Source organism: Lissotriton helveticus, chromosome 7, assembly GCF_964261635.1.
Source record: "Lissotriton helveticus chromosome 7, aLisHel1.1, whole genome shotgun sequence".
Lineage (NCBI taxonomy): Eukaryota > Metazoa > Chordata > Amphibia > Caudata > Salamandridae > Lissotriton > Lissotriton helveticus.
In genome coordinates this window covers 75392791-75414635 of record NC_136068.1, presented here as the reverse complement: position 1 = coordinate 75414635, position 21845 = coordinate 75392791, and the positions used below count along the sequence as shown (strand labels likewise).

Here is a 21845-nt window from a genome sequence, read left to right as displayed (position 1 = left end):
GTCTCTTTTGAAGTCTTTAGAGCTTATCAGAAAAGAGTAAAACTTTACCTTTGAAGTTTGATGAACCTCTACTGGCGTAAGAAGATGATTTAAAAAAGAATGACTATGCAGTTTCCAGTGCCAGAAGATGTCTATTGTGTTTTGTGAGATAATATGCCATATAAATTGGTGTCATAGTTCAGAATGGGGTTGGGTACTTATAAAACTAAAGGAAGTTAGACAGTGTAACATACAAACCAACAAAAACGTATACCCCCCAGTTTGTTAATCAAACATGAAGTGTGTCAATCAAGTTTTCCAGAAAGAAAAACAATCACAATACTGTAAATCAATTCATTCGTCCTAAAAAGACAGGTGTTAACAATTATGTTTTTATGCAGCGTGAGTGCTGAACGGCTTCTCTCCCAATTATTTTCCAATTCACTGACACCCACCTTACATGTCTAGCATTTTAAGTTGGATCTCAAATAGACCAGATTAAAACACAGTTTATTATTTCTCTAGACAATCCTCTGTCAACTGAAATGCCTTTTCTAACAGGTTTACCCACACAGTATGGGTTCGAAACTCCACAATGATCATCACTCCTATCCCTGATTAATACTTTATTTTCCTTTTCCAAGATGTATGGTTCAACAAGGCTTTCCATAAGAGCACTTTTACTATCATAAATTACTGTCCTTTCCTCAAAACTACCTTCCCTTTTTTCACGCATACACGAAACACTAGGTCCTCGACGTGAGGAATCCCTTTAAACGCAAGGAGTCAAACACATCTGTATTCCGCACCCGGAACAGAAACGCGCACTTGAAAGAGTGGACGCGGTATCATCCCCGCACTCCGGGGACTTATTACCAAGCAAGTCTCTACTTTTTTCACGCTCTGAAGATACGAACCAAGTGACCATCATCAATAGTCTAAAAATAAGACCTGCAGCAAGTTCTTCTACAAAGTACTGCTGGAGATAACTACGATCCATACTTGTGCAATCCTTTTCCGATTTTCAACACTACCCGGTCTTGAGCGGAGCCGGGTCGGAATTATCACCGGCACCGCGACCTGTGGTAACATATCATCCACCTACAACCCTGAGGAGTCGCGGAAACAGTGTGGTTTCTTGCGACGAAACACGTGTCGGCTGGCTCATGTATGAATAATAAAAGAAGGGACGATACTTTGATGGACTACTTCTTCGCCCATGAACTTTGAACTATATGTCCATTGAGACATCACTTTTACTTGAATTTTTTCTACAAGTGTGCTGCAGAATTTTGTTTATCTGTTACTTGATGTGTCCTCAAAACACATTGTGAGGGGTTACAGGGTTTTGCCTCTCATCTGCACGCACCTTCTGCCTTAAAGCATCCATTTGTGCGTTAACCTAGTAGTGCGCCCAGAATTTCCCTCACATCTGAAACCCTGTTCTTTGGAGTTACATCTGTATTTTAGGACCGGTGCCCAGTTTATCTAGGAGGAACCTATTGGGCCACAATATGAACCTGTGAAGAATCTCCCAGTGCTTATAAGAATATTTGGTTTCCCTTCCCCTTTGCACATAGTTAATTATAGAGGAACAGCTTGAAAAGAATCAAGCTATACTGGTCCAACATAACTTACTTAGTTCTGGCGTAAGCCAAGACCTTTTGATTTTACTAACATTGAATATAGAATATGCTTACTTATATGGGCTTTCAGCCAGGCCTCTTCATCCATTGTTTTGTTTTTGTGTCCGTCACATTGTTCTTCCACCCGCTACAGCATAGGGCGATGGGTCAGCCCACTTCACCCATTGGCTAAATTCACTGTGAGTGACGGCTCTCTGCCCTTTCAAACGGAGGACATCCCTACAAGTAGTTCCCCTAAGTGCCAGGAACTACTATAACAATGTATACTTTTGAGACCCAAAAAGATTTTTGCTTTTAGACAATGTTTTTTTTTTATAGATTGATGCGAGCCCCACAGCATTCCCAAACTATAAATTATGTCAAAGCTGTAAAAAACAAAAGAAGCATTGACAAATCCAAAAGACTGGTGGCCTATGTGTGATGTATTGGCTTTACCTATGCTCGTTTTTGGACTGATTTTCTACTTAAACAATTTTATCTAGTACCAATTATGCAACTGATCACGTACCTCTCACATTATATCCATAGGTGACGTTTTTGTTCTTCTCTGAGCGCTCAATTTATTATCAACACTAGTAATATGTTTGTCAATTTTTATTCATAAAATGATAATTGTTAAAACTTGTAGCATGAAGTAAAATATATTTTTAGGACGAATAAATCAATTTAAAGTATTGTGATTATTTCTAGAATGCGTGAGTGACTCGGTCGTTTGGTAGCTTTGAATGAAACCAACTAAGCACTATGAGAGGAATCACTTGGCAATATCTGATTTGTTTCTATACTTTTCCAGATTTCTATTCTAGATAGGCAGAGATAAACAAATTACTTAACTTAAGGCCTGAAATGCTCCAAAAAATGTCATACTAAATATTTTCTTTCTCTGTGGTCTTTCCAATCTTCAGAACAGGCTGTGGTAAGCACATTTCTTACCTTAATGATCCACTCTGCTCAAAATATCCAAAGTTATGCTTCAAACCTATATTGCAAAAGACCCTTCGTGGGATTACTAAGAACTTACATGGGTTTACACCCCGGCCATTGCGTACCACGGATTGGCTTTATTGATGCTCTCTCTTGCTTGCTTCATATTCAGTGACTTTTCTTGCTCTGGTTTATACATCTTGTGTTTGTCCCTATCCTGAATCATAGCCTTTTTACCATCTCTCTCATTGGCTGGCTTCTATCCTTTCACCGTTCACTTTTAGGGAACTCTCTTTTTTTCTTTTTGAGTAAGCTCTCCATGAGGGTGCAGGTGTGTTGCAGCTCTCTCACTCGTGTGCATCCCCTCCTTACTCCAGCAAAAACTCACCCCCAACGTCCAGGTTGCTTTTTACCTAATGTTACCATCTTGGTTCTGTAAATGGAAAAAATGGCAGCTGCTTCATTTTGTAGGCACGCATGCGTAACGACACATTAATGAGCACACGTCAACGCACGCACTCACATACAAAATCATGCCGCTGTTACGGCAGCATTATTGTTTTATTCCTCTTTTTTTGGCCATGCTGCACAGCAAAGCCAATAGGTCCCAGAGGTGAGACCTGTTGGCTTTGCCAATGCTTTCTGTTTTTGTTTCTGTAATTGTTGGCTTTTGCCTTACGTCCTTCTGCTTTGTAGTAATATTTGTTACTTGTGTACTAATGATCTAAACAATTCCAGGAAGTTCTACAGTGCAAGAACCTGTATCAGCTAGTTCAAAGAAGCCTTGATAGCATACCAGAAACTCCTATGTTAGATGGGATCAATATATTACCCAGCAGAAGTAGAGAAGTACAGACCCTAAAGTACTCAGATAGCTAGGGTCACTCTATATATTTTTTCTTCGCAATTTGTGTTTTTGCAGATGCACTAAGTATTGCTTGAGTATGGCTTTAAAGGGATGAGGCTGACCTTGGTTTCCAGGCAACATCTACATTGGAGTGTTATAGTGCTTTATTTGAGCCGGGGCCACCTGCACTCATCTTTGGGGACCAGCCCTTATTTTTCTTCATCAGACATTCCCTGAGAGCAAGAGAAGGAAAAACACACATAGGGGAAATAAGGAGAACGTGGGAAAAAACATAACTATGGGAAAGCAGGAACCTGCAAGAGTGAGATTAAGTGGCCGGGAATGTCTGGTAGTCGATAACTGAAAACTGCACAGCCTTGGTATTTGGCGTGCTAACATGTAATAGCACCGGTGGGTGGGTATCTATTTTTTCCACTTTTTACCCCAGATATTAATGTTCTGTTTTACCTCTGTGCATGAGGGTAGAGCAAGTTTGGCAGGAAGAAGCCACATGAAAGCTCGACTTCTTATAGGCTGGGATCTCGAGCTGACACAGTGCCACCCTTGAGGCTCGAGCCTGGCTCGAGTTTTAAGAGGATGACCCACCTCTGATAAGACCATTGTCAACAGTTTGTCTTATGTTAGATGAGATCACTATATTACCCAACAGAAGTGAAGAAGTAGGAAACTTGGGGTGGAGCTGTGGAGTCCTTAGGTCGGAAATTCTGGAATGGCCTTAGCCCCCCCCACCCCCCTATAGATCACAACCCAAACTATTCTACTCTCAGGAAGCACCTGAGAAGTGAACCTTTTGAAGAAGTTTTTAAGAAAAGTGACTGGTGTAGGTGTAATGCAAGTAGGTGGCGTCTAACCCTACCCTCTCTCTCCTCCCCTCCTGTTTTCTTTCTAATTCTCCCGCTCCCTCCTACAACTTTACTTCCTCACTACGACTCGATGTATAGTATTAGTATAGAGGGCAGACAAAATCACAAACCACCAACCCCTCTCTACTCATGTCAAAAAAAGGTGTTGTATAGTGAACAACCGTGGTGGTACAGCAGAGCATGATTGGAACCCCAAAAATAGTAATGATGGTGTAAACAACGTAAACAACAGAATTAACCACCTCAATGCCTGTCAAGTTATTTAAATCTCTATTGTATAGCATACAGTATAGCAAAAACAATATTGATGGAAGTGCTTTGTAAATTATCCAGTGTTTATTCTTGGAAGCTCTGATTCCCCCTAGTATTTTTGTGTCCAGGTGGTTTCATCGCGACATCAGCGGCCTGGATGCTGAGGCGCTACTGAAGAACCGAGGGGTCCATGGCAGCTTCCTGGTCAGACCAAGCCGGAAAACCCAGGGTGACTTCTCCTTGTCTGTGAGGTGAGGAATGAGTCCCTCTCCTATCCAGTACCTCCCCTGCTGCTATGTCCTCTCCCCACTAACCCTTTCCTTACACCTCCCCAGGGTGGGCGACACAGTTACCCACATACGCATTCAGAACACGGGGGACTATTATGACCTATATGGTGGCGAGACGTTTGCCACCCTCGCCGAGCTGCTAGAGTTCTACACGAAGGAGTATGGGAGCCTGCAGGACAAGGATGGCACCCTGATCGAGCTCAAGTACCCCGTGAACTGCTCCGACCCAACCTCCGAGCGGTAAGTGGCTTCGAGTGAGGTCAGGACTCCTAATCCTTCTCTAGTCCTGACCTGCATGGCTCTTGTTAAGCAGCAGATCATATCATTCCAAGCCGAAGATCTACCAAGTCTAAATATTTCTAGCCAGGCTTCAAGGGGACAACCAGTGGAAAGTAAAAGGTTTTGGGCCAGATGAAGGTGGCCCATTACCGGTCGGTAACGGCCGAAATTAACGAATTTCGTCCGTTACCGACTGGTTATAGGCTTTTCTTATGTAGGGGGCCGAAATTAAGGATTCGGTAATTTACCGAATCGGTAATTTAAGGAATCCGTAAATTACCGATTTCTTAAATACAGATTCGGTAAATTACCGAATTCCTAATGTAGGGAGCACTTAAATGAGTGCTTATCCCATGTTAGGATTCGTTATTTACCACCAACTACAAGTTGGTGGTAAATAACGAAAAGAAAAAAAAAGAACTTTAATGCAAATTGCTTCAGTGCCATGTTGCAGACATACATGCCCTTAGGGCATGTATGTCTGCAACACGTGCACCCATAAACAATTGAGGGGTGCAACAGGTTGTCAAAGTGACACCCTGCCACCCTTCAATGTTTTCCCCCTTTTACTCAATCGGTATTTACAGATTTTTAGGCCCATAGGAATGAATGGCAATTACTGAATCGGTATTACCGACTCGGTAAATACCGAATCTTAACGATTCGGTAATTTTTACCGAATTTTTAGCTACATAGCATTTACAGATTCGTAAATACCGAATCGGTAAAATTCGGTATTTACGAATCGGTAAATACTATTAACCCCTTCGACGCTCATGACGGAACGGTTCCGTCATGAGCGTCGGTTGAGCTGTGCTCATGACGGAACCGTTCCGTCATGAGCCCATAGGCTCATTACAACGTTCAGCACAGCGCAGGAATCTGCGCCGCGCTGATGTGGTTAACCTACATCTACCCCCTAGTCTCTTAACCCAATCTTGCAAAAACAATCACTAACAATAGGTGTTCTGGAATGTGTTGATGATGTCTTGTTGGGTTGTAAACCCTATTATGCAATAACCCGTTTAACATTTTATGAGTAAATAATTTCCTTATCAAAAGAAAAATGTCAGTCAGTGGGTAATGCTGCAAGTGGCCATAATCTTTCAAATGCAGAAGAGATTATCATATTTGGGAGACTCCCAATATGGACGCAAGAAGACCATCAAGAGCCTGCACAGCTTGAAGTTTTATTTTAAACACGTCACAATTCTGGTGATCCCAGGCTCCCTTTTTTCAAATAATATTTCATATGTTGGCACTATAAATAGACAGGGCTTAACCGATGAATTGTCGATAGTGTTTCGCAGATAGAGGATTGCCTGTGTATAGCATTAAATGTGAAGTGTAATTGTAAGTAAATACGTCACTTCCGCATTAGATGTAACATCAGTCTGTCTCACATGATCACTTGATTCAGTCTTCCTTGCCCCAGGCCAGTTCGTGAATAAACGCAGTTCTTGGCTCATATCGAGATAGTACTCACTCTTATCGAGATAGTACTCACTCGTATCGAGATAGTGCTCACTCGTATCGAGATAGTGCTCACTCGTATCGAGATAGTACTCACTCGTATCGAGATAGTACTCACTCTTATCGAGATAGTACTCACTCTCACCGAGATACTACTCACTCTTCAGCTCTCATGACTTTCTTCTGTAATGAAGAGCAGATCCGTGACCAGGCGGCATAGGGGAAATGTCAGATTGCATAAAAATATTGTCGCATGTCGCATCTTTTCCACACATGTTCTGTGTCCCCTAGACCTAGAATCATGGGTTACGGCATGTTTCCATGACACCTTCTTCTGGGCCAAATAAATATTTCTTAAATGTAGGAGTGATGTGTTTTCTGGTATGTATTATCTTTGATGAGTTGACTTCTTGGAGCGACACAGTACAGGAAGAGGATCCGGTGATAAAGTCACAACAGTTGCTTGGTGATGGTACCTGTGTATCTGAGAGTCCCACAAGCGCACACAGAGTTCCTGATCTCTCTATGGAAAGGCCTCCTGTTCAGTAATTTCTAAAGAGCCATTCCCTCGGCTCCTGTCTTACTGCAGCATCATTGGAAAGTGTTTTGGTGTCATGAGGGATTTTCCCTGCCACCATGGTCCGGCGAGCCTGTACTTACCCTAGTTCCAGGGTCTTCAAACTGGGGGTAGCTGGGGGGTGCCCCCCTAGGGGGGCCTCAAGTGTTCCGAGGGTGGAGGCAAGGGGGGGAGCAACTGGCTCTGGCCAAAAGAAGCATGATACTGATAACTGTGCCTTGTTTTAAGCAGAAAAAAAACAAGCGGCAGTAAGCCGCTCTGTGATTGGCCATCACTAACATCTTTTGTCATTTATATCCTGGCTAGGAGTATGTGTCAATAGGGAAGGGACTCCAAATATTCTTCAAAACCACCACCCCATTTCTAATAATCACCCTCTGGATACCTTTACACATTTTTAAGGCCTGCCTGACTAGAATAGTATGTTTGGCAATCATGTATTTGATTGCATTTTTAAAACTGTAACAGAACTTAACTGCAATGTTTAAAGTCTAGACATATTTAAACATTGCTAATTTAATAGAAATAATTGTGAAAAATTCTGAGGGGGACTCCAATAATTTTTTTCCCCCACAGAGGTTGGGGGGGGGGGGGGAGTGATGCATTAAAAAGTGTGACGACCACTGCCCAGAGCATAGTGAAAGATAGCTAGGCATATGGTCCGGCCTACCACCCTTCTGTGAGAGGGGGGTGCAGAGCCTTTTTACAGAGATCTACATCTAAATCTAGTAAGTTAACAAAAGTAAATGTTGGTGTTGATGCCAAATTCACAGGTTTGCCTCTCCTCCTGCGGCCTGTTCACTTCGGTTGTTTTGCACCTTTGTAAAACGGAGTGCAAGAACTGCTCCTGGTTTCTGAGGGGCACTGAAATACATATTCTTATCCTGGCAAGAAACCCTACAACACGAGTCCAGGGTGAGGGCAGATCAGGAAGGGTTTTGAATTCACTTGTTTTAATTTCCAGCACTTTCTTCTTCTGCACAGCCGGACATTTTGATTGACAACATTATTGGGCAGGTCAGTTCAAAAACGTCATCACACTCAAACCCGGAATTGCCTCTTGAATGATAGGAGTTGCATTTGCCAGAAGTATAACGCACATTTTATCAGCTGTGGTTGGATGGAAACGCTGAGTCTGCCCTTCTAGGATTTGTACTTTGACCCGTGGACACCCATCGACTATGGTTCTCACGCACACATACATTGCAGGTGACACAGAGATCATTGCAGAAGGCACCTAACCCGCTGATCTATGATATGATATGAAATAGATTTATATAGCGCTACTAAGCCCAATGGGCATCAAGGCGCCTAACCAAATAAAGAAACCAGCTTTTAAAAATGTGCTCTCACAATGGGTAGGCCTTGATAAAACACCAGGTTTTTAGCGCTTTTTTAAAAAGGGGCAGAGAAGGTTGAGTCATGATCTCCGGGGAAGGGGATTCCACAGTCTAGGGGCCACAATGGAAAATGCTCTGCTTCCCCAGCGTACCCTTCTGGCACGGGGGACCACCAGCAGATTCATCTCCGATGATCTGAGGGATCTGCTAGGTATGTAGCGAGTCAAAAGGGAACCCAGGGGATCCAATGGCCCATCTGCAAGAGCTCTGTATGCTAGACATAAGATCTTAAAAGAGATCCTCAGGTGTATAGGGAGCCAATGCAAGCTCCTTCTGGCCGCTTTTGCAGAAGATACATAAGGAAGCGCCAGAACAAATCGAGCAGCCGCGTTCTGTACGACCTGAAGGCGTTGGATGAGTCCCTTGTTGGAGTCTGCATAAAGCGCGTTGCAGTAATCCAACCTGGAACCCACCAATGCAACCACCGTCTGCTTACGTGCTGACGGAGAGAGATAGTGAAGAATTCTCTTAAGGATTTTAATGACCCCCCAACAGGTAGCCACTGTTCGATTGACCTGAAGAGTCATGGACAGTGAAGTGTCAAAGATTACGCCAAGATTTCTAGCTGATTGGGAAGAAGAAGGACAAGTTCCCAGAGCTGCCGGCCACCACTCACTAGACCAAATATCCTGGTCCTTGCCAAAGACCAGGATCTCAGTTTTTTCACCATTCAACTTCAGGGAATTCTGAATCATCCAGTCAGAGACTGTCTGCATGCAGATCCTGAAGTTGGTGGCGGAGGTGGAAGCAGAGTGGGCCAGTGACACCATAATTTGAGTGTCATCGGCGTATGACACAACCTCCATCCCCTGCGATTTTACTAACCTCGCAAGGGGGGCCACATAAATGTTGAATAGGGTCGGGCTCAAGGCTGACCCTTGTGGCACCCCGTACTGCAGGGATTTAGCAGGGGAGAGGAATTCACCAAGCATGACTCTCTGCTCTCTAAGGTGTAAAAAAGAGTGCAGAAGGTTCAAGGCCGGGCCCGCGATCCCTGCCTCCCTCAAGCGTGATGTTAGCATAGAGGGAGACAGGGTATCAAATGCTGCAGTGAGGTCCAGTAGGACCAACACCGTGGTCTGGCCTGAGTCCACCTTCATGTGGATATTATTCACAACCATAGTCAGAGCTGACTCCGTACTGTGGGCCTTTCTGAATCCATGCTGGGAATTATCAAGAAACCCAAACGAATCCAGAAAGGTAGATAGATGTAGACTCAGGTGAGATTCAAGCATTTTTGCGGGGGCGGGTAACAGTGAGATAGGTCTAAAATTCTTCAACTGTTCCGGGTCGAGCGTGGGCTTCTTAAGAAGAGGTTTCACTATCGCCCTTTTCCAAGCTGATGGAAAGATGCCTTGAGTTATGGCTCCGTTCATCACTTCCAGGAGAGGCGGAAGAAGAGAAGCCCTACATTCCTTCAGGGTCTTCAGAGGGCACGGGTCAAGAGGCGATGATGACTTGGTCCGATCCAGCAAGAGCTCAAGCCCTTCAAGGGTAAGTGGCGGGAAATGAATGAGACTCTTGGGGGCGTCTTTTGGCCGAGATTCTAAATTGACCAGAGTTTGAAGAGAAAGCTCCCCTAAGGTATTCCTCTGAGTTTCCAAAGCAAGACATATATCTTCAATTTTCTTATGGAAAAACTCCGAGATATTGTCGCATAGCTCCTGCGAGCCCACGACAGGATCAGGCACCTGAAGGGAACAGAGGGAGTCCACGATCTTGAAGAGCTCCCTAGAAGATGTAAGGGAGGTGGTGAGATCAGAGAAGAACTTCTGTTTTTCCCAGATGACACTCGCTTTATAGTCTCTTAACAGACGCTTATGTGCCTCCCTTTCAATAGGATCCCAGGTCTTCCTCCATTTTCTTTCTTGTCTTCTACAATTTTGCCTCAGGAGTCTTAGTGATTCTGTGAACCATGGGGCAGAGGGTTTCTGGCGCGCCGAGTATCGATAAGATAGAGGGGCCAGTTCCTCAACAGCTTTGGTGATGGAATTGATCAGCCCATCGGCTGCCTCGTCCACATCTCTCAGAGGAAAATAATTCCTCATTTCTATAAAAGGAGCAAGGGCCTCGTTGGTAATATTCCTAAAACTCCTTTTCGCACCACTGATACTAGTGGTTAGGACAGATAACTCTGCCGGAGCATAGGCAAACGAAAAAGGTACGGCCATATGATCTGACCAAACTAGAGGCACCGGAGTACCCACTGAGAGTCTAGAATCATTGGTAAATATACCGTCTAAGATGTGGCCCGCCCGGTGAGTCGGGCTCTTCACCAGTTGGGTACACTCACATGCTCCAAATGAGTCCAACAACCCAGCTGTATCTGTGTCCGTCAAATTTTCCAAATGGAAATTAAAATCCCCTAGTATTGTCAGATGGGGTTTGCCAAAGTAAGGTTCCAGGATCCTCAAAAGGTCCTCACTGAAAGCAGCTCTAGGACCGGGGGGTCTATACACAAGTATACCGGAGAAGGAAACAGACGGGGCACATAGAATAGAGAAGTAGAGTGCCTCAAAAGGATCCGAAGCCACTGACAAGGATTTTATCTTACAGGGCAGCGAGGATTTACATAAAACGGCAAGTCCCCCCCCTCTACGTTTAAGTCTGTCCTGTCGTAGCAATTTGAAGCCTTCAAGGAATGGCCAACAGTAGATCGTGGCCCGACGACTCGGAGGCCCATGTTTCTGTCACAAACATCCATTCCGGTTGTCTGTCCGCAACGAACTCATGGAACGCGATATTGTTTTTGATGAGAGACCTGGCGTTAACCAGGAATCCCATTTTAGTTGTCGTGTCCCCAGATGATAAGGAGGCATTCATAGAGCTATTTATAGGAAAGACCGGGGGTAGCAAAGCCGATTTACAAGTATGACAAATAGAGGAGTACATTATCCCCTCCGGAGAAAACCTGTGAGTACAGGGCAAATGAGATGGCTTAAAAGCTAATATCTCAAAAAGGGAATAGTGATGGGTTACCTGTGGTAATAACCGAGAGTGTCCTGCGTCCTGCTCGTCCTCAGCGCAGACGGGCGCAGACGGGCTGAACTCAGGCGTAACTCCGGCGGAAATCCGGCGTCCCCGCTGCGCGTATCCGCTGCGCGTCAGCATGACCTCCTTTTAAGGCCTTCTAGCGTCCTTCTGACGACTAGAGCGCGCGATATCACAGATGACACCGGCAGGCGTCCCCAGGTTCGCCCAATATGGCCGCCACGGACCGATCAGAAGCCGGGAAGAGGGCCCGCCGAACAGCGGTGGGTTTCAATCATTTAAAATGCAGGTGGGGGGTTGGGAGTTAAAAACAGGGGGTAATGCAGCAAAATAAAAAGTAAATCAAATACAAAATCAGGAATTTTTAAAAATGCGCTAGTGGCCGCTATTAAGTCAGGAACCACTCGCAGTGCGTGGATAATGTTCGAATTCAGCTGGAAAGAAAGAGCGCCTAATTTTCCCTCCTTTTAAAGCCTTCTAGCGTCCTTCTGACGACTAAAGCGCGCGATATCACAGATGACACCGACAGGCGTCCCCAGGTTCGCCCAATATGGCCGCCACGGACCGATCAGAAGCCGGGAAGAGGGCCCGCCGAACAGCGGTGGGTTTCAATCATTTAAAATGCAGATGGGGGGCTGGGAGTTAAAAACAGGGGGTAATGCAGCAAAATAAAAAGTAAATCAAATACCAAATCAGGAATTTTTAAAAATGCGCTAGTTGCCGCTATTAAGTCAGGAACCACTCGCAGTGCGTTGATAATGTTCGAATTCAGCTGGAAATTCTACCTTACGTGGATTGAATCCTGTTGCCTATAGACTGCACATAACTGTCAGCACCAGGGCCATTAGCCAACTGAGCTAACCTACCAGGATTGTACAGCACTTGGTACCGCTGACACATAGGCGAGGCAGAGGGGGGTTGACCCTCTATCATGCGCTGGCACCTGTTCGGAAAGTGTTGAATGGCACTATTGCCTCTATGGGAAACCAGTGCTTAATTTGAGCCTGTGGTTTCCGGTGCTCGGCACTGGCACTTAATTGTCAACCCTGGCACTTCTGACAGTTGCCACACGGTGGCGCTGTTTGTGCAATTAAAACAACAATAAGCACATACATTAAAAACAACAAATACCAGCAGCCCAAGCCATTCTTATTGCTTTGGGGTCACAAACAGTCTGAAATGTCACACTCGCAGCAGTGTGATGGTTAGTAGCTGTGTTGGTACTGTCTATTGGCAGCGCAGTTAGTGGAAATGGCTGGTACACACGGTGGTGGCCTCCTGACAAGGTCCCTGGCTCTTTTTTTTCTTTCAAATTAAGCAGTGTAGGGAAACCTCGTGCAGTTGTTTCTGCTTGAAAAGTGAGTTCTCTTATAGGATACAGCGCCTGGTGAGGCGGGTCTCTCTAAGGCCCACCCAGTAGTGACAGAGGCGCAGCCCACTGAGTGCACTGAATGCAAGCAGGCAGATATCCCGTATAATCCCCCAGGAAGAGAAGGCAGCCCGCATAGCCGCTGTCCGGACGTTCCCTACAGACAGGGCTCGAGTCGGGGTACCACGCGGGTGTCCACCCACTATTTTACAGGGTGGACACCGTCCCCCCGGCCAAAGCCACCTTTCGTGACGTCACTTCCTGTTATGATGTCACTTCCGGTGACAGCGTCCCCCCACTTTTTTTTTAGGACTTGTGCCCTGCCTACAGACCTCTTTAGTCGCCAGGTTACTGGATCTAAACTATCACAGACAAGGACAGCGATCCCTTGAGTGATCGCTGAGGCCAGTGCAGCGGCATAGCTATCTATGGTGCAGTAGGTGCAGTGGCACCGTGGCCTAAGGCTGTGAGGGGCACTCTGCACACCAATTACAGATTGTTTTACAATTCACAAAAAGGGGAAAGGTCCACCATCTTTGCCAGCATTGGGGCTCAGGAAACATTTGCTGTGCGTCGGTGCCACTGAACTATGAGCAGAAAACGAATATTTCGGCTAACGGTTACTATATTTCCCCTCCATGACGTCACTGGACTGTTGAGCCACAGGGTGTCAGGAGCCAATGGGGAAGTGCCCTCTACCACCAGTGAGAGAAGAGACGAGGCCCTGCGAGCCTAAAAGGGAAGTGAATGTGCGTTTTTATTATTTTTTTTCATATAAAAGGGCAGAAGTCATTTTTATTTAGTCCACTTCTTCTTACTCGTGGAAATGTCAAAGTGTTCACACTGTCGCCTTCACTGAGAAACACTGCAACATCATCTCATCAAGAAATCCCCCTTGGCGCTGCTGGAAATGAAAGTTAAAGCCTCAAGCCAGCGGCCACAAGCAAGTACACAGCAATCGCAAAGTTATGGCACTGCCACATACTACATGCAGAGGCGGCTCCTCGGCTATGGCGGAAGAGCGTCGCCCCACTGCCTTTCAGCATAGCAAAAAAGGAAAATGAAAATGAAAATAACGCAATGTTTTTATCATTTTATTTTTCTGTGCTGGGCAGTTTTGTGGGGCGAGGCTGGGCTGCACGGGGAGGGGTGGTGGCACCCTCCTAAGTGCGCATGAATGTTTGGTCGGCCCTCTGGGGCAGGACATACATTCATGTGCACTTTGCATGGTCTCCACCCAGGCTGCGTTACAGCCTGGGAGGACAACATGCCCAGGCACCCATTCCCCATCTGAGCGCCGAACCACGGCGCTCAGACCAATCACAAGGCTGACTGGCTTGGGGAGCCTATCCTGCTTCCTGTTCGAACAGAAGCCAGGAAAAGACGGAGAGGACGGAAAAGAGGCGGTGGCGGGCCAGCCGGTTGAGAGGTGAGTGAACGTTTTACTTTTTACATTTTATTTTTTCACCTCCCTTCTCTCACCACCCCACTACTTCTTCATGGGAGCAGCTCGACAGGCCACATGCTACATTGTTTGGCATTCAGTGCCACAAAACATGTACCTTTATGCCCTTATTAGATGTAAAAAGTAGTAATGCCACAATATTTAGGTCTGGCTGAGAGATAGCGTTAGCTGTGTGCCACAGCTCAAAATAGAGAGACTGCTTTCTCTTCCAGTCCTGTTTAGAAGACAATTACAATGCTGACTAATGCCGCTGGCGGAGCGGCGGAATTTATTAGTAATTCTGCGTTAAATGAGTATTCGCGAATTACTAAATTCCTCCCAATTAAATTTAAAATTCCATCCGTCCCTAGCGAACATGTCCTCTGCCCTTGTCTTCCATAGAGAGCACCTTCTGGGCAGTGGGATGTCCCACTCATACCACAGAGAAGGGGTCCTGGGCCTGGCCTTTCAGTCTTATTAACACGTCACATGTGTCTTACACTAAGAACATGTTCTGGGTACTCTTGTGTCTCCCTCAAACCACAGAGAAGGGTCCTGGGCCTTGTCTGTCAGTCTTATTATCATCTTGAACCCGTGTCCCACAATAAGCGTTTTGGGCTATGGGGGTGACCCCTTGCAATCACCCTGTTTTACCTTTATTTACTTATTGGATTTAGTTTCTTCTTAAATTAAATAACCCTTACACGTATCTGATTCACCAGGACCTTGTAATCCCCCATGATGTGGCAGAGCTGATGCAGTGGTCTGGCAGCGTATTGGGTGCGATGGACCCTAAGTACACCCTCTACTGCGAACTCTTTGCCCTGGTTTGTGTGTAAGAAAACACAAGGAGATGTTGGACGGAGCGCTGAAACTTTTCAGACACTCGCCCTCAGTCACAGATCTGGATTGAATCCATCATCATTGTTCTTTAGCTCACTTCGCCACCTCAGTTCAGACCCAGCTATATGCAAATCAGTCTTGACCCTGTGCCAAAGAAACAAATTAGGAGTCCGGCCTCTGGTTTGATTGCAACTTGAACTTTACTGTTCAAGCATGCAAAGTCGCTGCTAACTGCTATGGTCTTCTTAGGCTGAAACGGAAGATCCTTCCTCTTCTCCCATTTGATGCCAGGCGTATGTTGGTTCAAGCCCTCATTTTGTCGCGGTTGGACTATGCGAATGCAGTCTACTTGGGTGCACCACAAGGAACTATTAAGAGATTACAGATTGTCCGGAATTGCGCAGCCCGCCTTTTAATGAATATCCCTAAACGTAATTCTGCTAAGTTGGCGCTTAGTCGGTTGCATTGGCTTCCTGTTCAGGAAAGAATCGGGTTTAAGGCAATGTGTATTGTCTACAAGCCCATCTCTGGTAATGGTCCCTCCTTGATTTAGTCCATGGTGCAATTATATTGCACCAAGAGAACTTTAAGATCTAATAACAAACGACTGCTTGCAGTTCCCAGGATTAAACGGTCACGGACTGGAGGCCGGCAGTTTTCATATAACGCGGGCAAATCCTGGAACCAGCTTCCAGATTTCATCTGCCTTGAATCTGACCATCTTAGATTCAGGAAGCAGCTGAAGACTTTTCTCTTTCCTTGATCAGTGGTGGATGATTTGATGTCACAGGAAGCACTGGGATGCCCTTGGGTAGCCATGCGCTATACAAGTGCGTATTCATTCATTCATGGGAACAGTCCAGCCCTAGCTGCCAAGCCAGGTCCTCCCTGAACCGGAAACAAGCATCCTGGGACCGGTTTCTGGGTAACACCCTTCATCAGCCAGGTTAGCTTTACACCAGTGGCAAAATGAGCACGGGACCCACGTCTGGGCATACCCTGCCAACTTAGGGTGAACAAGACAAACACAAGGAGATGATGGACGGAGTGCTGAAACTTTTCAGACACTGTGTGAAAGAAAAACCTAAATAAATGCATTAATATATAATTTCAGCCATTTTGGATTTCTGCTGTCCCTAATTTGGTTGATTTTGGACCTTCTGTCCTGGGCATCACACAGGGATCACTGTCACTCTCTGTTGCTACAGCCCTTCCAAACTCATTTTGGTTACCTTTTGAACACTGTGAGCTAGTTATGCAGGATCTGTGCTAAAATAACATTGAAATTACCACATCCGATGACGTATTTTTAGGCAAGGGCAGACGGGTATTATTCGCAGAAAATACAGGAACTAGCTGTGGAAATGCCAAGCACTTTGGCACCGTATCTGATCCCTGTGAAAACAGGTAAATGGAGGCTTTGTGTCGCCTCCCCCGCTCGCTGGAACTGGCAAGGAAGTGATTGGTATTGTGCCACAGTGCTTTCTATTCATGTAGTCTGTGCCACAGATACTGGTGGGCATACATTCAGTGGCACATTTATTCATGATCATGCTCTCTTGGTACAGTAGTTAATGGGCAGACATTTGATAACTTGGTTAAAGCACAGGTACACTGTGGCACAGTGCATAATTTATAAAAAAGTAAATTCCAGGGCCCTTGTCAGGAGGCCACTGCCTCTTGCAACCCCCATTGCCGCTGTCAGCATTGCCAATAACAGTATCAACAATCAACACAACTACTAACCATCACTGTAAGTGTGACAATTCTGTCTATTCCAAACCCCAAAGCTCTAAGGATGGCTTTAGCAGCAGATATTAGTCATTTTTAATCTATAATGAATTAATAAACAACTGTTGTTGTGCGCCTCTCTAAATTGGACAAACAGTGCCACCACTTGGCAGACTGTCATAAGTGCTTGTGTTAACAATTAAGTGCTATTGGCGAGCACCGGAAACCACCAGCTCAAATTAAGCAGTGGTGTGGCATGAAACTGAGGTACAGGCATATGGTCACACAGTTATTCACGGGCAGGCATCTTGTGGTGCACTTACTTGGAAGGGCAAGCATTCCATGGCCAGTTATCGATGGACACTTAACAAACAGGATTTCTGGGCAGGCATTTCCTGGCATAGAGCTGATGGGCTGGCCTTCCATGGTACAGTTACTCATGGGCAGGCATTCTGTGGCACAGTTACTTATTCTCAAGCATTCTTGACACAGCTACTGCTGGGCAGGCCTTCGGTAATAGCAAACACAACAAAATGATGGACGGAGTGCTGAAACATTTCAACCACTCACCCCTAGTCAAGAGATCTGGGTTTAATCCATAGTTCATTTGCTCACTATGCCACCCCAGTTTGGACCCAGCCATACACAAATCAGCCTTGACCCTGCCCCTCATAGGAACTGTCCAGCCTATCTGCCAGGTCAGGTCCTCCCTGGATCGGAAACAAGCATCCTAGGACCAGTTTCGAGGCATCACCCCTCATCAGCCAGGCTAGCTTGAATCCAGTGGCACAGTGAGCATTCTATGGCAGAGTTACTGATGAGCAGACTTTCTGACACACAGTTTCTGAGTTCAGGAAACCTGTGACAATTTACTAATGGGCAGGCATTCTATGCCACTGGTGGGCAGGCATTCTATGCCACTGGTGGGCAGGCATTCTGTGGCAGTCTTACTGATAGGACGGCTTTCTGTGCTACAGTATTTGATGCCTCTACCAGCTCTTCAGCTATACCAGCATAGACATCCAAGGCTTTGGTGTGTGTTCAGCGGCTGCAGCACACCTCCCGCCCCCACCATGAGTATGTCTGGACTGCATCCACATCAGGGAATGGGTGTTTCAGGTCAAGAGCAGTTCCCAGAACCGAACCACAGCCACCTTGATGCGATAAATGAGAATACACTTGAGGGTCTGAGAATGGGTATGTGGAGAATGAGTGAAAGCTCACTAGAAAATATGACATCAGCCATGTGAGGGACATGTGAGGCCTCAGAGTGTGTGAGGGCAGCAATGGGAGAACATTGTGAGATATAATTAGGGTTTGTGAGGCTGGAGATGAAGGGAATGAGGAAGACCTACGTGGGCAGGGAGCGATTTGGAGCATAAGAGAGACCTCACTCGTGTAGAATGGAAACCGTTGGGAATGAGTGGGTCTTTGTTAGTGTCTGAGAACAACATAGTTGGGAATGAGTTTTAATCCTCTGAAGTGCATGAGGCCATTTATGCGAGCACCCACTCACTACCTCCATCATTCCTCAAAACCCTGGTCCCACTGTGGCCCTTTCTCTATGGCTTGTTACTCTTCCCTACATCTCCATCTTTCTGGCTCGCCACACTCCACCTCCCTAAAGCCCTCTCACCCGGCATTTGCCAGCCCGTCACCCTTTACCTCCCTCACTGCCCTTTCTCCTCTTCCGGCAGTACCTTCATCACACGCCCTGGTTTCACATGGTATTAATAGCTAGAACGTCCCTGTCTGAGGTACCACTTCCTCTTGTGGTTGGAAAATGTGGTGAGATCTTGTCGAGGTTTTGAAACAGCTCACAGAAATCTTTTTCCATCACGTGACCCGCTGTACACAACACCCAACCGCCAGCACCAGGAACTAGCCCCGGAGAGCCCCCGTGCCAACCCCTCTAACCGCAGGGACCCCATACACATGAATGAGTGAAAGAGTAGTAAAATGCCCCTCCTACAGAAATCTGTGTGTTATCCTGCAGGGCAATTCTTCAAGTACTGTGTATGGCTAACTGAGACTTTCATCCTTCTGAGTTCTGTCAAACCAGTGGGTGTTTAATACAACTTTTTGTTGAAGCACAAAGATCCTGCTCAATGTATGGTCTGTGCTATGTAACTGGTCCTCAAATATTAATATCAAAGCCAGGTTATATTTTGAGGGCTTGGCGTCTTGACTCTTTTGCCTCAATGGTAAAATATAAAGAAATGTAGGAGTATGGAAGTTATCATATTTTAGTAGTGATGCAGACTGTTTTGTAAACAACTATGCTTTTGTGGGTTTTGCAGTGTTTGTGAAATAGAACATTAGATGATTTGACTGCATGGTTGATTGGAGTATGCAATGATCATTTTACGTAAATGTACAGGAAATGTAAAGCCTAGATAAAAGCTGGGGATAAAATAGGGGATATTCAAAAACCTAAATGCACATCAGTCATAAGACACATGTCCATCTACTTAAAATAAGAGTTTAATGGAATGTAAGAAACTGCACAGAAACTGAGAACAGGGAATACCTTTATATTGTTCAATATCAAATTCAGTGTAAGATATATTTCAATCCTTAATAAATATCACAAAGAGATGAATAGATTTTATTTGACACCAACAAAACTTTTTTGAATATGCAAAGGAGTGAATGGAAGAACATACAAGAACTGTACAAAGATAAAATGTTGACAATAAAACCGATGGGCCAGGGTCATTCGATGTTTGTTATGGACCCACCAGGGGACCGTGCACAGATAAGAGAAATTCTCCAAGTGGTTCGTATGTGGAATCACACTGTGAATGGGACTCAGTATTTGAATTACAGCAGTTTACTAATCATTTATCGTGTGAAGCTGAAGAAGCAGTATAGATTATGAAAATTACTATAGAAAATGTATACAGTTTCTTGCTAAATGCTCCAATATTACATATATTTCCAAAATCATACACATCTCTGAAATGCTATCTGGGACTAATTCAGTATTTGTTCCAGATGTAAAATATGCACTTGTCTACATAAACTGCTATAATTTACACTGAAAGTAATAAAAGATATGACAAATTTTGCTTATTGAACTTAAAGTCCTTTGAAGGTGAGGAATTTAAAAATATTGTTCTCTGTACCTACAATGATAAACGTTTTGTTGGCGCAAACCACAGAAGGAAGGAATGTGAGCAGTGGAAGCAAAATGTCAGCAACATGCCTTAGACAGAGCTAATAACACAATTCTGTAAAGGAGATTATGTTTGAAGCTACACCATAATTATTTCAGATAGGAGCCTGAATATGATCTACAAATCATGCATAGAGACGTGGCCGCCCCCTTGCAAACAAATTCATGAATTAATTTGGAAATGAACACATTTTATAAAATGGAAATTAAATAAATACGGTGGTGTTTCATAGATGATGTGTTTGAGAGTTGGGGCATGTTAATTAATATTTGCGCGCTTTAGGATAGAGCTGCAATCAACACACTTAACAATGAGTTGCACATTGGAAATTTTAAATCCTTCAGTAATTTTTGGGATGTCAAGACATTTAGAAATAGTTCCATTTGTTAGCCTTACGGTTTATAATAATCTTTTTTTAGCAACAGGTTTTCATCTGAAATAATTAGTGACCTATTTACCATCCAGTCAATATTGCGGGTTAAAAGAATTGTATACATGATTTGTAAAGAAGGATATTCTTTACAATTATTATGAAAGTTGAAATAAAAATGAAATCTATGTCACTTAATAAAGAAGAACCAATTAATTTAATACTACCAATTACAATCGGAAAATATTTTTTTTAATTGTGTAAAACCATTGTCAAATCATTCAAAATGATTGAAAATTATTAGAAATCTTTAGTACAATGTTTTTATAAGAAAATAAAAGCAATAGGCTTGGTAATTAAAGGAGAATGACCTTTACAAGATTGTTTTTAGTTCTTTTCTTATTTGTCTTGCAACAGTCGAAACCACTTCATAAACAGAAATAAATTATTAGATTTAAGAAGAGGTGAACAGATAATTTAAATCATTTTGCTACCTGCACTACAGAGAATGTAATATATTCATCATAACAAAAACTCTGTATAAGTCAGACGTCAAGAAAAATATGCGTCTATATAATTTGAATATACATCAAATAATCAAAAATATATACACGCTCCAGTATAGAAATATATTTTGTACAAATGGACATAGGTCAACTTCGCTTTTAAGTTTGTGAAGTAACATGGAGGTGCAATACACAAGAAATTATTACTGAGCGAAGTATGGTGCATACACTCTTTATAAATCACATCGAGAGGGGCTCAACATATTCTAAGTCTTTAGTTGATTCCTCTATCAAGTAACTATCGAGAGTGACAGTCAACTAAGTATTACAGAATCAAAATGGGACCTGGAATGACCCTTATACCCAATTTATAGTCTAAGTTGACCAACAGGAAATGACGTAACATCGAACAAAGTTCTATACAAAGTGAAGGAGAAAATAAACAAGCGATGGGTGGAATGCTTGAATTAAACTCAGCCACTGGTAATTACTCTGGGCCGCATTTCAACCCATCGTTTTTTTTGCCCACCATGCACCCTCCGATAAGATCCAGCCACATGCAAATCAGCCAGTCCAGACCAGAGGCCTCAGTGACCACTTCTTTTCAAGTTGGTGAGGTATTCTTGAAGCACAGATGCATGCCTATGAATTGCGCAGCACGTGCAGTGGTACTGGTGCTTGAGGGGCCCATTGAACCCAGATTATTGCCCTATTGTTAAAGTTTGCCCCATAAATGATGAGTGAAAGAGTTATTTGATGCGCGGCCACCACCACTTGTTTTAATACCGTAGACTGTGGACTAACTCCCCTGTCTCACAACCACTTTCTGCTCAATAAACACTGAACAAAATCATTGGCTGA

At 44.3% G+C, this 21845-nt stretch overlaps 2 protein-coding genes across 8 annotated transcripts in view; both read left to right on the top strand.

Moving 5' to 3' along the window:
- LOC144768106 (tyrosine-protein phosphatase non-receptor type 6-like) overlaps positions 1-21845 on the top strand; it is an 848841-nt gene that overhangs the window by 684754 nt on the left and 142242 nt on the right. The gene's annotated exons all lie outside the window — the stretch shown is intronic.
- The window catches only part of LOC144768104 (tyrosine-protein phosphatase non-receptor type 6-like), a 269710-nt gene that overhangs the window by 105623 nt on the left and 142242 nt on the right, over positions 1-21845 (top strand). For 4 of the 7 annotated variants that reach the window (XM_078651506.1, XM_078651510.1, XM_078651508.1 and 1 more), the window contains 2 exons: positions 4661-4783; positions 4868-5062. In XM_078651506.1, the coding sequence (XP_078507632.1) occupies positions 4661-4783; positions 4868-5062 (318 nt within the window). Of the gene's footprint in view, positions 1-4645; positions 4784-4867; positions 5063-21845 lie in introns of all 7 variants that reach the window. The other 3 variants (XM_078651509.1, XM_078651505.1, XM_078651504.1) reach the window with 1 other exon arrangement.